Source organism: Archocentrus centrarchus, chromosome 12 (assembly GCF_007364275.1).
Source record: "Archocentrus centrarchus isolate MPI-CPG fArcCen1 chromosome 12, fArcCen1, whole genome shotgun sequence".
NCBI lineage: Eukaryota > Metazoa > Chordata > Actinopteri > Cichliformes > Cichlidae > Archocentrus > Archocentrus centrarchus.
This window is the reverse complement of record NC_044357.1, coordinates 7,489,137-7,503,346: the sequence shown is the minus strand read 5'-3', so window position 1 is coordinate 7,503,346 and position 14,210 is coordinate 7,489,137. Positions and strand designations below refer to the sequence as shown.

The following is a 14,210-nucleotide window of genomic DNA, read 5'->3' as shown; positions in this document are numbered from 1 at the left end:
TTTTTAACCCCTCAAAATGTGCAGCGGTTTTATGCTTCGTGTTTGCTTAAAGTGGAAAGATTCTAGGTGCTCATCAGTTCATACATCCTTCAAATAAATCAACAAATCTCTGTATGTCTAAATATTAGAAGGTTGACTAGACAATTTTTTTAGGGGGCCCAGCGGACAAGCTGTAAATGTAAAATTCATACATAATGACCTCAAAACACTTTTACAAACCTGAATGACACATTAGAATGTACATTGTATATAGTGTTATTATTATTAGTAGTATTAAGGTTAATATTGTTTGTTGATTTTATATATATTCTTTTCTTAATAGTGTGAATTATTATATCTTTATTTATATTTATAATAACTGCGGCTGCTGTTACACCCAAATTTCCCCTCTGTGGGACAATAAAGGCTGTTTCTTCTTCTTTCTTCTTCTTCTTGAATCATTCATTCAGTCTCCTTCTGTTCTGTTTTACATCCTGGCAAATCTGCAGCAACTGCGTCGTGCTATCGTGTCAATATGGACAAAAACGTCTGAAGGCAAAAGGAGATGACTCTATTAAGGTGTAACTAATAGCATAGCCAGTGTCTAATTATGATTTACACAAACTTTAATATAAAAGGTTTTGACCTAACAGGAAGTCACATGTTGTATTATAAAACAGTTTTATTTATTCATTCATTCATTTTTATAAAACGTCTATTACAACAAAGCAACAGTGAAAAGAATCCCTGACATTTAAAAAGAATGGCACTTTCCTTTTTCCTGACCACATTAGACATCATCAATGTGTGTTATTGCAGGTTGCTGTATCACAGATCTGACTTTAAAAAAATATGTAAAAATTAGTCTCAGTTCCTGAGATTAAAAAAAAAAACTCGCTAGAAGCAGAAGCTCTTTGGTCATTACTTTTAAACATAAGAGGAACCTTGTGCTGTGAGAGTTTTTAGTATTTTGGGTAGAGGACTCTGGAGATTTTTCCATCAGCTTTCTTTGAGTCCAGCCACCTCCCACAGAGAAAGATGGTGGTGACACCATTGGCCGTGTTGGTGACTTCCACACGGTCGAGCAGCCAGCCGGGGCTGAGACTGGAGTTGTCGTGTTCTACCTGAACTTTCTGCAGCTCCCCCATATCCAGCATTTCCACTGAGAAACGGTCCGTTCGCCCGCGTTCAAAAAGGTTACGGAACTTCTGACGCAGCTGCCTGCACCCTGAATCTCCATTGGTGCCATAGAGCGTGATGAAAACATTGGCATCTGTCCCTGCTCCCTTTTCATCACCTGTGATGACGATGATCTCATATTTAACAGGTACCAGGCTGCGAGCTTTGCTGGCAAAGCTCTCGATGGTCTTCGTGCACTCAAAGTTCATGAAATCATCTCTCTTTGGAGAAAGAGGGATGAGGGAATTGCATTTGAAAATGTACCTGTAGATAATGGAACAGATCAGAAAGAATATGGTCTGATCATTTGGGAATATAAACATATGGTTTGATGGTGAAAATATTAAATGAATGGCTACTGCAGAGAAGCAGCTATCTTACTTGTTTCCCAGCTCTCTTTCGGTCACAACAACCTCTTCCACTTTCCAGTAAACCTCCCCCTTTACTTTCTTTCCATCCTTGGGTGTGTGGCCCAAACAGATACCAGCAATATCCCCCAGGTTCTTGGATGAAAATTCAAACCTGTCAACATTTCCCCTAAAAAGAGAGAGGAACATAGATGTGCTGTTGTCAATAGCTATTTCCCTTAAACCGGTTCGCGTTAATTGAAATTCGTGTCACTGCCAGTTTGTTCTGCGTCAGAATGAATCTTTAACAGGACGGTGTAATGTCATGACAGCAGAGTGCAGCGTTGGTCTGGTCTCAAGTACTTTGGATTATCATAATGAGTGCAAAGGGAGAACCAGAGGGAGAGGAAAGCACATTTTTCTGTGCTTTTTCATGCAAACAAGCTGCCTGTGACTGAGTTAATCTTGCAGCAAGTACCTACCGCAAGAACCTTTTCTTCTTTGAGGAGTTCTCCATTACAAATTCTTTTGATCGACCCTTTTTCCCTTCAAGTATGATGCATGCATTTTCCTTGGTTTCAGCCGTGTCTCCGGTTGTGATACAAATTTCATACTCTGTCAGACAGAAAAACAGGCCCGGTTACAGTAAATTGTCTCAAGACATTTGCACAGAAATGCTTTTGCACAAAACTATATGGGATCATTTAGTGTTCGAGTTGCTGGCTTTACTGGTCTTCTCATTGAGGTCCAGGTAGTCATTGTTAGCACAAGCCAGCTCTCTCATTATCTGTCCATCATCATCATTCTTGGCAAGCCAGCGGTCACATGGGAAACGAAATGTTTTGTCCATGATCTCATCCTTCACATCAATATACTCCAAGTGCCAGCCTGGAGCAATACCTGGATGTAACAGGATACAAAAGATACCAGCATGCAGTACTTTTAAAACTGCCATTTTAAGAAAAGCTGAGCTCATTTTAAGTAGTTTAAGTAAGCAGTTTAAGTAGTCATTTTAAGAGTGCCAATTAGAGCAGCTGACCTGAGTTATCGTGCCAGACACGGACTTTGGAGAGGTCTCCCAGGCTGAGGATTTCTGGGAAGCGAAATGTGTCCAGCTGTTTGCGCTCAAACTTGTTGGACTTGTTGCACTCTTTCAGCGCCAGTGTCCCCGTGTCTCCGTTCTCTCCAAAAATGATGATCCACGCGTTGGCATCAGTGCCTGCCCCTGAGGCGACACAACACACCACTATTAATAAAAGAAAATCTTCGACAAACTTAAGTGATCTGTCTTGGCTGGACTGCACTTAGTTGGATTAAACAAACACGGGTTACCGTTACCGTTACCGTGGATATAACTTTGCTTGGAGTCCCAGCTTCACAATCCACATCATCACCAAATGAAATGAACTGTTCTAAAAATGATTTAGCTACTTCTAATTGTATACGTGCAAAGCATTTATGCTATTTCAGAGAGCTGTTTGCCAATAAAAAGGCTGTAAAACCCTAACAACTACTACCTGAAGAGTAAACTGGGGAGCAGTGAGAGCTGGTTTCTCTGACTCAGACAGTGCATCTACAATCCCCCTGTGCTTTATTATTTTATCACAGTCGGTTAGATTCTGAGCGAAACCTCACTCAGCCTGCAGCATATTTTCAATGTCCTTGTTTAAACTTGCTTCTGTAGAGAAACATTCCTGTAGTTTTAATGAGAAATTATAATGTTAGCAATAATAGAGATTTGGATCCTTTTAAAAGTTGCTTTTCCAAAAGATTTTTTTTTTTCTTTTCACAAACCAACGGATATGCTAATGTACATCCTTGGTCTTCAGTACTCCTTATACATGCATCACGCTATGAGATACCAAATGAGAGCATTACATTATGCACAGCTCTGCCTGTGTGATGCTCTTTGTGTGTGTGCGTCTTGCTCATTTTTCCTCCTAGAGTCTTAGTGGCAGTGTAAGGCTACTTCTTAGCTTCCAGTAAGTGACAGTGGCAGAGAGCAGCCCTTTGAAGTCAGCTCAGACTTCTTGCCATGCTATCGTATTGATCAGCAGAGCAACTGAGCTAGAAGAAAATAAAGATAGAGCAGGGGTGTGGAGGGTTTCTGAAGAGGATCTCTTTAATTACCATGTGGGATCCAACCATGAATTATTCCACCTTTGCTGCACCCAGGAAAACACAAACCCCTGCACAAGGCTAGGCAAAATGAGGCTCTAACTCAGCCTTGATCTTTGGGTAGTGATTGAAAGCATGGGGTGGCAGTCATGCAGTAATTAGTCTCTTCCAAGCAGTAACACAGACATTCACAGTGTGAAGCCAATTGCAGGTGCTCAAATGCAGAATACTCTCTGGTGTGTCCTTTGAAAGTGGTCTGAAAACAGCTGATGAGGATGTGATCCAGGAAATACTTGACAAATTAAATGTGTCTGCTGATCACAGAGTCCTTCAGGATCCCCCAGGAAGAAATGGAGGATGTTACTGATGAAAGAGGTTACCTGCTCTGCTCAATCTCAGCACCCCTGGACACAGAGAATAAAGGCTGATAGACAGGTAATGCTCATATGCCTGATAAGTATACTTAGAGTGCCCTCACTTACCTAACAGGTCAGACATCAACATTTCACTTAATATTTGGTTCTATGTTGAGCCAGTCAGATACTACGTGCCTTCAAACCTGGGCAATGGGACTCTGAAATGCAACTCTGCAAATTCCTCTTACCTAACAATTACACTTCCTGTTCCTAATTGTTCTTATTTGTTAATTAGTGAGTAATCTGATAGCTTCAAGCCCCTAAACATGTCCAGATGAAACAATTAGAATCTTGAAATGACCACAACAAATACTGGCAACCTGTTGTGATTAGCCTGAGCAGAGCCTGGACCTCAGCATTACTGAAGCAGTGTGGGATCATCTGGACACAGGACAGAACAAAAAGCAAACATCCAGAGAAGAACTTTGAATCTCCTTCAAGAAGCCTGGAGAACGATTCTTGAAGACTACTTAAAAGAAATGAGAAGAAAGCTGCCTAAGAGCGTGTTCAAGCTCATTATTATTATATTTGCATGTATGCTTGACATGCTTCAATAAATCACTGCACCTGTTTCCCAATTTCTAGCAAAATATAAAGAAATTTGCAGAGTACTCTACGGTTCATATGGGACCACAGAGCTGTGTTGAGGACCTACCTGCAATGTCACTAGTCTTGACCTGGACGATGTAGGTTGTGACCTCCACCATCATCTCCTCATCTACCACAGCAGCCATCTCACAGATCATGGTCTTCTTGGATCCATGTGTCCTGGACAGCCACTCTTCATAGGTGAACACAGACACCTCCTCTGTGGTCAGGTTACGCATGATCACCTGGATTTAGCTCACACATTATTATAAGGATTTGGGAAATTACATTATAACTACAGTATAATTAAGTTGCAGTAAATAAAATGAAACTGATTGGGATTATCACCATTATTCAAATTCATCTGGAGGGGAAAATGAACATATGCACAAAACAATCAATCCAGTAATTGACATATTTCACCCAAGAGTATAAATGTCAACCTGCAGGTGGTGTGAAATAAAAGGTCAGGAGATCATCAGTAGTTATGATCCTCTGATATGTGGCAATGCAACAATCCAACAGACACTGAGAAATTTCAGTATGGTGGATCAGAATGGTGTAAGGACATGCTGATTCGCATTGCTATTACCTGAACCAGAGTACTAGTGTATTACGTACCATGTCACACAGTCTCAGGATGACTACTGTGCTACCAGTATGTACTCAAATCCTGCCTCTCTGAACATTTCTAGTCACTAATACTTGTGAAATTCTTTGTAAGGCCAAGAATCAGTGCATGCAGCCACACATCTCTTAGCTCTCCCTTCTGCATATTTATCTGAGCAGATTACTATGCTGGCAGTCCACCTGGTGCACCGCCGTGTCCGTTTCAATACAACAACCTAGCAATCCATAAAGGCAGCATGTCTGCTTGTGATGCTGAACACACAAGGCTCTGTGCAGGGTCAAGTCAAGGAGATGTTCACAGTGGCTGAGTCCCAGGCACGGATGGACAGGGCTTTGTATTGTTTCTGACTGCTCTGCCACCCTACAGGCATGGTGCATTTAGCAGAGAAGACATTTGCATAGGAAATGTGTTCTACTTCATTAAAGCCTTTAAGCCTGTGACTTCAGACTAAATTTGGAGGTGGGAAGTGATATTGTCCTCTCAGGATCATTAAAAAAAAAAAAAACCCAAACTTTCAGTACTGAGGCAGTCAATCACAATATATTACAGTATAACACTGTAAATTAATTTATATTTGAGATTAAATGCTTTCTCTTTCTGCCAAACACTATGTTCATTTGTACAAGTTTGAGGGAGCATGTGTGTGTGTGTGTGTGTGTGTGTGTGTGTGTACTGTAAGAGAGAGTGTGTCTGTGACTCAAGCAACAGCGGCAGGGAGAATAAAATGGGTCAATATGCTCACTCCAGGAGTTCTGGGCCCTGGTCTGTGTGTGTGTGTGTGTGTGTGTGTGTGTGTGTGTGTGTGTGTGTGTGTGTGTGTGTGTGTGTGTGTGTGTGTGTGTGTGTGTGTGTGCGTGTGTGTGTAGGTGAATCATTGACCATTCTCCTGCAGGCAGGGATAGATGTATGTGTGTGTGTGTGTGTGTGTGTGTGTGTGTGTGTGTGTGTGTGTGTGTGTGTGTGTGTGTGTGTGTGTGTGTATTTGTCTGTGCAATATAATAGATTGAATGATCCTGTGACCTACAGCATGCAGTGCCAGGATGAAAAACACAAGCCTGTGAGTGCTTTGTACTATTGATCTTGGAATGAGATAGCAATTACTCTTCTGCTTTTTATGCTGCTGGTTTTATGTTTTATGGATGAGATCTGCAGTTTCTTCTTTATAACAAATTAGCGCTTGACAAGAACAAAGAAATACTGTGCATGATCGCTGGCACTAAAGAGCTAAATCTGCACATTTTCCTTTTGCTGTAACTGTTTACCATTTTTACCATAAAAAGTGCATATTCTGAGTGCATATACTGTATCTGTGTACAAGGTGAGCTGACCTTATCAAGAAACCAGTCAGGTCGACTGCCCGATCCATCAATTCGAAGTCGCATTTTTCTCAGTGGGGCAACGTCGTCGATCTCCATATTGAAAGTGTCCTCTTGACCTCGCTCAAACCTTTTGTTCACCACAGAAAGCACAAAGTTTAGAACCTAGAGTGTATATTGATCCTCTCTTCATTTTACAGTCAGATATGTGAATGAAAATAGAAAATAAAAAATTCTTAATGTTTGGCTACCTGTCCTCATTCTTCTGTAGCAACATCTCCTGTGTGCTGCCGTTGGCCCCGAAAACAGTCATGAAGATCTGGGTGTCTGTTCCCGCATTCTGCACATCTCCTGTTACCACTGTCACCTCGTAAATAACCTGACATGGAAGGATTAGACAGCTTGCTCATTACATTTTACTCAAACAACCATCTCCTCCCACAAGCAGTAGTACATATTCACTAGACGAGCACATATGCATCATAACAGTGGTCTTCTGCTCCTTGTCAACCACCATGATGGCTGGTTGGTCAGAAGCTGCTTGTCTGTCTGGAACTTGAAGTCAGCGGGGAACTTGAAGGCCACTGTGATTCTAGTGGCCTTGATGGGAGTGGAGGTATCCTCACAGTGTGGACCACCACACTGCCTGTGGTTGTTCCTGCTTGTTTCTCTGTCCTTGCTTGAGTGGTTGGTTTCTGGATTTCATTGCAGTGCACTCTTCCGTATTTAAAGGTTGCTGGGGGTGGGATGTTGGTGAGTACTGTGCACACATGTGCACAGGGTTCAAGGGGAAAAAAGGGAGAGGTGGGGTGAAGGATGTCTCAACCTGTAGCTGGTGGCACATGTGACATTTTAGTTTGCCACCTGTCTCACCTACAGAGCTGGAATACCTGTCAATACTTTCCTGAAGCCTAAAAAAAAAGAGCCTTATGCTGTCCTTTAGGCCAGCCTTTTCTAGCCACCGGTAAGATTTCTTGATGTCAGCCTCATCTTCTATCTGTTGATGGTACATCCCATGGAGGGGCTTGGTCTTCCTCCTCTCATTCCTTATCACAGTCTCCCCTCAGCTGCCTGAGACAGTACTGCCACAGCTCATGTCGGGGTGCCATCTTCCTGATGTATCCATGGATGCTTCTCATTTCATCCTGGATCATGGATCTGACAGTCATTGATGCTAGCCCTTCCTCTTTCCATTGTTTCATAGAGCTTCAGATCACTGGACTTTGTGTGAAAACCTCTGAGCATTGAGAGAAGTTTTCATACCATCCATCTTTTCCTGTGTCCAGCTTATTATATATTATTATACATATACTGTATACATAGTGACAGTGAAGTAATGGCGCACTTCACTGTACTGTATGCAGCATAATCAGTCAAGGTAATCTAATCTACAACTTTCTAAAGTCTTCCACCAAGATACAAAGATTCATTACAACCACATTGTCTACATTTGCATACCTTATGGGAGATAGAAATGGCTTCTGCATCCAGCACATTGAATATTCTTGCAGTCAACCCATCTCCTCGATCTTTGGCCAGCCAGCACTTGCAAGCAAATATATATTTGACCCCTTTGGTTGGCACAGCAACAGACAGTTCATCAACCAGCCAGCAGCTCTCCGGAGTGGCCCCATCATGGCCGAGCTGCAGTGAAGGAGAGAAACAATTACTGTCAGCAACGTGGGTGTATTTTTCTGTGTGAAGCCATGTCAATCCACAATCTTCAGTGAAACTAAAACATCCACCCCTCACTCACCTCAACCTTTTTGATCTCCCCCACATCTGAACCGTGAGACTCAAAGATCTCCAGAGAGCCGGCCTCAAAGCCCTTCCTCCCATCTGGCGGGTCCAACCACAGCCTCTCTGTCTGGGTGTGATTAGCCCCGATAATGATGACATAAGCCCTACTGGTGGTGCTTGCATCCTTCTCCAGTCCAGTGTAGAGGGTGATGTGGTACGGTATGGCTGGACAGAAAGGACCAAGGATCATTTAATGTATCCAGTGAGTTAATAACAAACACAGAGAGCATCCAATGAGCTAGGATTATGGAAGACTTGATTTTTCTTACTCGGGAGATCAATTTCTTCTTCTTTCTTCTTCTTGTTCTTTTTGTTCATGTTACTGTCGACACTTTTCTGCGTCAGAGCTGAGTTCTTCTTTTTACTGGCTAAGCTTTCTCGGACTCCTTCATAACCCTGAGAAAACAAACGGACACTTAGTGATGCAGCAACCATATCTGCAGAGACACAGACCCGAGTCAGTGCTAATTCACTAAATCTTTTATAAGGACTTCAGCAAAGTGCTGAAATTCAGCTGCTTTATTCTAGACATGACCCAGATTTTAATACCTAAACATTTTTAGGTGATGTGTTAGGAAAGAACAGAGAATGACTCCTAGTTACTGTGGTGATGAACCTCCATTTACTTTAAAGTGGACCTAATAAAATCCAAGAATAAAAATATGGAGCTGGAAATGAGGACAATAGGTCCCCGTTAACTGTACTAGACCAGTGGAAGAAATATAAGAAATTACTATTTCAAAACCTCTATCGTGCAAACGTCAGCGGGTTTAGGTTGTTCATCTTACCTTGACATAAAAGTATCTTTCGATGCGTCTATCCTCCCTCTTTCTGGAGAGCCAACGTTCACATAAGAAGAGGAAAACCTCCTCGGTATCAACGTCAACCACCTCCACCTGGTCCAAGTACCAGTCAGGGCTCACCATACTGTTATCATGGCGGATTTTTATCCTGAAAATCTGACCAAGGTCGACTGCCTCTATAGTGAACTTATCCACCTGGGAGAAAAGAAACATTCAGGAAATAACATCAGTATTATGTACTTTTTTTTGTAAGATATATTTGTGCCAATTTTTGCAAATCAAATTATAAATCAGGATTATGTGTTTTAAGTATCTTCACTTTATAAGGCATCACACATAACATAGGAGTCAAGAGTTAAAAGGTCATAAAGATGCTTTCTTACAGATCCTCTTTCGAACTTGTTGCTGTTTGTCTCCGACTTGCTCAGTTTTCTCTCCCCGGTGTCCCCCAGGTCCCCGTAAATCGTGAGGAAGACATTGGCGTCGGTGCCGGCTCCACACACATTACCTGTCATCACTGAAACTTTGTATGTGTGAGCTGTAGTGGGGACAGTGATCACAGACAAACAAGCGGGGGATTTGGTTGAGGCAGCTGCCAGAAAATAGATTTCCCATCGCAGTTTGATGCTGCTGTCATAACAGAGACTGGTTCAGTGATATAAAAGGCCAGAAGGGAAAACAGTTTTTAAACAAATGCTCAGAAGGGCAGATAAAAAGGCGGGGTGTCAAATCATTTTTTGGGGGTTTCTAATAATGCAGCCAACAGATAACATACTTTCCAGAGCGTCTTCCACCTCGACTTCTGTCACTTTCAAGCTTCCATCTCTTGAAAGTTTCTCTGTGATGATGTCTGAAGGCATCAGCTCTCTCACCGTTTCTCCATCATCCTCCGACTTGGCGAGCCACCGCTCACAAGGGAAGATGACTGTCTCCGAACCCTACGAAGAAGTGATCAAATTCTGTGATTTAATCTGTGTGTTTGTGTCTCGGAGGAGGATCACTGAATATTTTGACTTTGCCTGAGCAGCAACCCCAAATGTAGGATCAGAAATGAAACCACAGTGCTGCCCATCTTTCTGTGAAGAGAACAACTCCACCTGCTGACCAAAAACAGAGCTGTTCTGCTATTAGAAGAAGGGAATAAGAGGATACTGGTAAAAATAAATGCTAGTCCTGAGTCCTGAAATCCATCTTATGAGTCTTTGGGGTGCAGCAAACTGATGTTAATACTATGGCAGTGTCAATCCTCTGTAACTTTGTCCATTTGATGTATTGCATCTCAAATTTGAATACTTGAGTACCAGAATTTAATTACATTTAATTTTGTATATTTGCACTCAAATATGGTTTGTTTCATTCATTTAATTTTTTTAGATTAACGTTTTACATACAGAACATGCAACCATTTAACAAATGATGACCTCTACTAAACTCAGCACAAAAGTAAGGGAATTTGTATTTGGTCGATAAATTCTTTGTTGTAACTATGCTTCTTGGTAATAAATCTTATAGCATTAGAAAGCCTGTTTATTTCCCCTTACATGGTACCACATTTGTAAGGAAAAAGCATTTGTGGGTTGAGCAGCAGAGTTGAATATGTGGGTTGTGCCCATGAAAAACTTGCCAAATCTTCTCTGCCAATGCCAAACAGCTTATTCTGCTACTGACTCTTGTTTGGTGTTGTTTATTGGATTGGATGATTGAAGTCTGAAGAAACAAGACATATTGGCAGTTTAACAGTTCATTCATTTAACAATCAGGGGCCTCAGTATCTTGTGGAAGAACCATACACAGTAACAACAGCCTGGCACTTCATCCTCATCTTGGTCACCATACTCAACTCTGCTGCTCAACCCACAAATACATTGTCCTTACAAATGTGACACCATTAAAGAGAGTCAGACCAAGCAATGTCTTTCCAGTCTTCTGTTGTCTAATTTTGGTGAGCCTGTGTGAACTTTAGCCTCAGTTTCCTGTTCTTAGCTGGTGCCCAGTGTGGTCTTCCACTGCTGCAGCCCAAGGTTCTGAGTTACTGTTGCCTCCCTATCAGCTTGAAGCAGTCTGTCCATTCCCCTCTAATCACTGGGGTCAACAAGACATTTTTGCCCAGAGAGATGACGCTCACTGGATATTTCCTCTTGTTTGGACCATTCTCTGTAAACCCTAGAAATGGTTGTGTGGGGAAAATCTCAGAAGATGAGCAATTTCTGTAGTATTCAGACCAGCCCATCTGGCATCAACAATCATGCTGCCTTCAAAGTCACTTAAATCCAGAGGTGGGAAGTAACGAAGTACAAATACTTCGTTACTGTACTTAAGTAGATTTTTCAGGTATCTGTACTTTACTTAAGTATTTATTTTTCTGACTACTTTTTACTTTTACTCCCTACATTTTTACATAAGTATCTGTACTTTCTACTTCTTACATTTTCAAACAGACTCGTTACTTTTTAACACGTCAGAGAGAAGTTTGTATTTCCGGTCAGTGCGCCGTCAAACATCAAACGATCTGAGCCTAAACGGAGGAATAATAACACATTAGAGACAATCGTACTGGCGTATCCTCCATCATCGGGGCTTATCTCGTACAAAGGGATTAAATGCGCAAACCCATATACATAACGTCTCATTTATAGCGCTATAATCAGGGGTCACAGCGGGCCGGACCGAGTCCGTAAGTTGCGCTGCGGCACATAAACAGCTTAGCTAGCGCTACTGAAGAGGAGCGAGCATGAAGGGAGTAACGTGTGGCAGGTAAATGCAACGTTTCTAAATGCTCAACAAATATCAGCAAACACACAAAGTGTGTGCAGTTTGTCACACAGTGTGTCTGCTAGCTAAAAGAAGAGCTGCTGTATTTCAGGGAGAGCAAAGAGAGAGAAGTTCACTCAGAGATGGAGAAAGAGGACAGGAGAGGAAGAAGAGAGGTTAGATTTAAAGGTAAGGACTGGAAAATAAACTGAAGTATGCTGACTTTGTGTAATTCAAAGACTGTATGAAAATACTGCAGTTTAGTACGTAATAAACAGGTTATCTTGTTGTACTGTATTTACAGTAAAGCTCTGTGTTGGACTGGAGCACAGTGTTTGTGTTCATGGTCAGAGTTACAGGTTACATCAGTGCAGCAGAGATGAGTTTGAATCAAAGCTGCTGATGCTGAGATTCATTCACTGAATCCAACATTTCTACAGCCTGTATGCTGTCAGTGTAGGGGATGGAGATCAGCTCAGATAGCTGTGAAATACTGGGTTACATCTTTGTGAGTTCAGTTCATCCACACAGAGCAGTAAACCTCAGAGCAGCAGCAGCAGGTCAGCTGATCACAGCCTGCACACCAACATCATTTACTGCAGCTACAATAGAAAGCTGTGATTCTTCTCCCTATGCAGAGCCACTACAGCTGATCTTAGGGTTCCTCCACCTTCTGAATCCCACTGTAACCCCTGAGTATCCTCATGTTGGTGTTTAGGTGGAGGCACAGTCACCCTCTACTATGGAGGACACAGAGAACAGAGCTGTGCTTAAATTCCCTTTAACAGTTTGTGTCCTATAACAGATTCAAGCTGAGTGCATTCATTAGGATTAAAATTTAGATTGGAGTAACGTTTGTATTCTCATGTAATATTATTTTATATTATTACAATAATATATAATGAGGTTCGGTTAGTTTTACACAAAAATAGCAGGTAGAAACATCCTCCAAAGAACTACTTTTACTTTCTTACTTTGAGTACATTTCAGAGCCTGTACTTTTTTACTTTTACTTAAGTAGAGAAGTTGAACCAGTACTTTGACTTTTACTAAAGTATTTTTTAACATAAGTACTTGTACTTCTACTTAAGTACAGAATGTCAGTACTTTTGCCACCTCTGCTTAAATCACCCGTCATCCCCATTCTGATGCTCACTTGAAACTTCAGCAGGTCGTCTTGAACGTGTCTGTATGTCTAAATACACTGAGTTGCTCCCATGTGATTGGCTGATTAGATATTCGCTTTAACAACCAGGCGACCAGGTGTATCTAACAAAATCGTAGGCGAGTATATAAAGTTGTTCAAATTAGTGCCACCTCTGCTTTCAGTACAATGCTATTTACACACTGATGCAGCAGTAATTTTGGTTCACCAGTATGATGCCATGATGCTATTTTTTTCTAAATTGTGAATTATTCTCACATGTTTTTACTTAAGTGAGAAAACAGTCTCCTTCAGTTCACGCACCCTCTGCAGACAGTACCTTTCCTTTCCTGAGGAGGCGTCTGATCTCCACTCTGTCCAGATGCCAGCCTGGGTTCACCCCACGGTTGTCATGGCCGATACGAATCTTCTCAATTACATCCCCCACATCTTCTAGCTGCACGGAAAACAGAACACGTGGCTAAATTGACACCACATACAGTACTGCAGTTCACTACTCGAAATGCACAAACACACTCACAACCTTGCTGTTGTAGTCCCCAAAGCATGATGAATGGATTTATTACCTCACATTAATTAACTTATTGTACCTCAACAATAAACATGTCCTCAGCTTCTCTCTCAAAGTACATTCTCCTCTCCCTCTTGTTGACACACAGAGACTTCTGCTGGGTGCAGACCGCATCTCGGCCATACAGGACAATGAAGACGTCTGCATCTGTGCCAGCTCCAAACACGTCACTCGTAAAGATTTTAATCTCATAAGGAACAACTATAAAATAGAATAATAACCAATTAATCTAAATGGCAAATACCCTTAACATAAATTTGATGTGGTGCACTTTTCTGCAATTTACTGCTGATTTACATGGTGTGTAAAACTCTGTCTGAAGAGGATTAGGGAAAAGCACCCTGACGATGGCTCCGTCATCCTCCCCTCTATCCAACCAGCGACCACATGGGAAGTGTAGTTTCTGTCCCAGAGATGGAGCATCAATCTCCACCCAGTCAAGAAACCAACCCGCTGACCCTCCTCCTTAAAAATCAACACAAAAGAATGGGTTCACATGTGTAGATGTACTCTGAGTAATTTTGCGTTACTCAGCCATCCTGTCTG

General features: G+C 41.8%; 1 protein-coding gene across 1 annotated transcript in view; it reads right to left on the bottom strand.

Moving 5' to 3' along the window:
• Positions 1-821: 821 nt before the first annotated feature.
• Positions 822-14,210, bottom strand: part of loxhd1a (lipoxygenase homology PLAT domains 1a) — a 33,225-nt gene continuing 19,836 nt past the window's right edge. The window contains exons 26-42 of the mRNA XM_030743017.1: positions 13,962-14,129; positions 13,684-13,865; positions 13,413-13,529; positions 9,953-10,115; positions 9,561-9,715; positions 9,163-9,372; positions 8,644-8,770; positions 8,331-8,539; positions 8,033-8,218; positions 6,826-6,953; positions 6,587-6,704; positions 4,695-4,872; positions 2,545-2,730; positions 2,235-2,405; positions 1,988-2,120; positions 1,540-1,695; positions 822-1,422 (exon numbers count right to left, since the gene is read on the bottom strand). Of these exons, the coding sequence (XP_030598877.1) occupies positions 942-1,422; positions 1,540-1,695; positions 1,988-2,120; positions 2,235-2,405; positions 2,545-2,730; positions 4,695-4,872; positions 6,587-6,704; positions 6,826-6,953; positions 8,033-8,218; positions 8,331-8,539; positions 8,644-8,770; positions 9,163-9,372; positions 9,561-9,715; positions 9,953-10,115; positions 13,413-13,529; positions 13,684-13,865; positions 13,962-14,129 (3,068 nt within the window). The 3' untranslated portion in view covers positions 822-941. The remainder of the gene's footprint in view (positions 1,423-1,539; positions 1,696-1,987; positions 2,121-2,234; positions 2,406-2,544; positions 2,731-4,694; positions 4,873-6,586; positions 6,705-6,825; positions 6,954-8,032; positions 8,219-8,330; positions 8,540-8,643; positions 8,771-9,162; positions 9,373-9,560; positions 9,716-9,952; positions 10,116-13,412; positions 13,530-13,683; positions 13,866-13,961; positions 14,130-14,210) is intronic.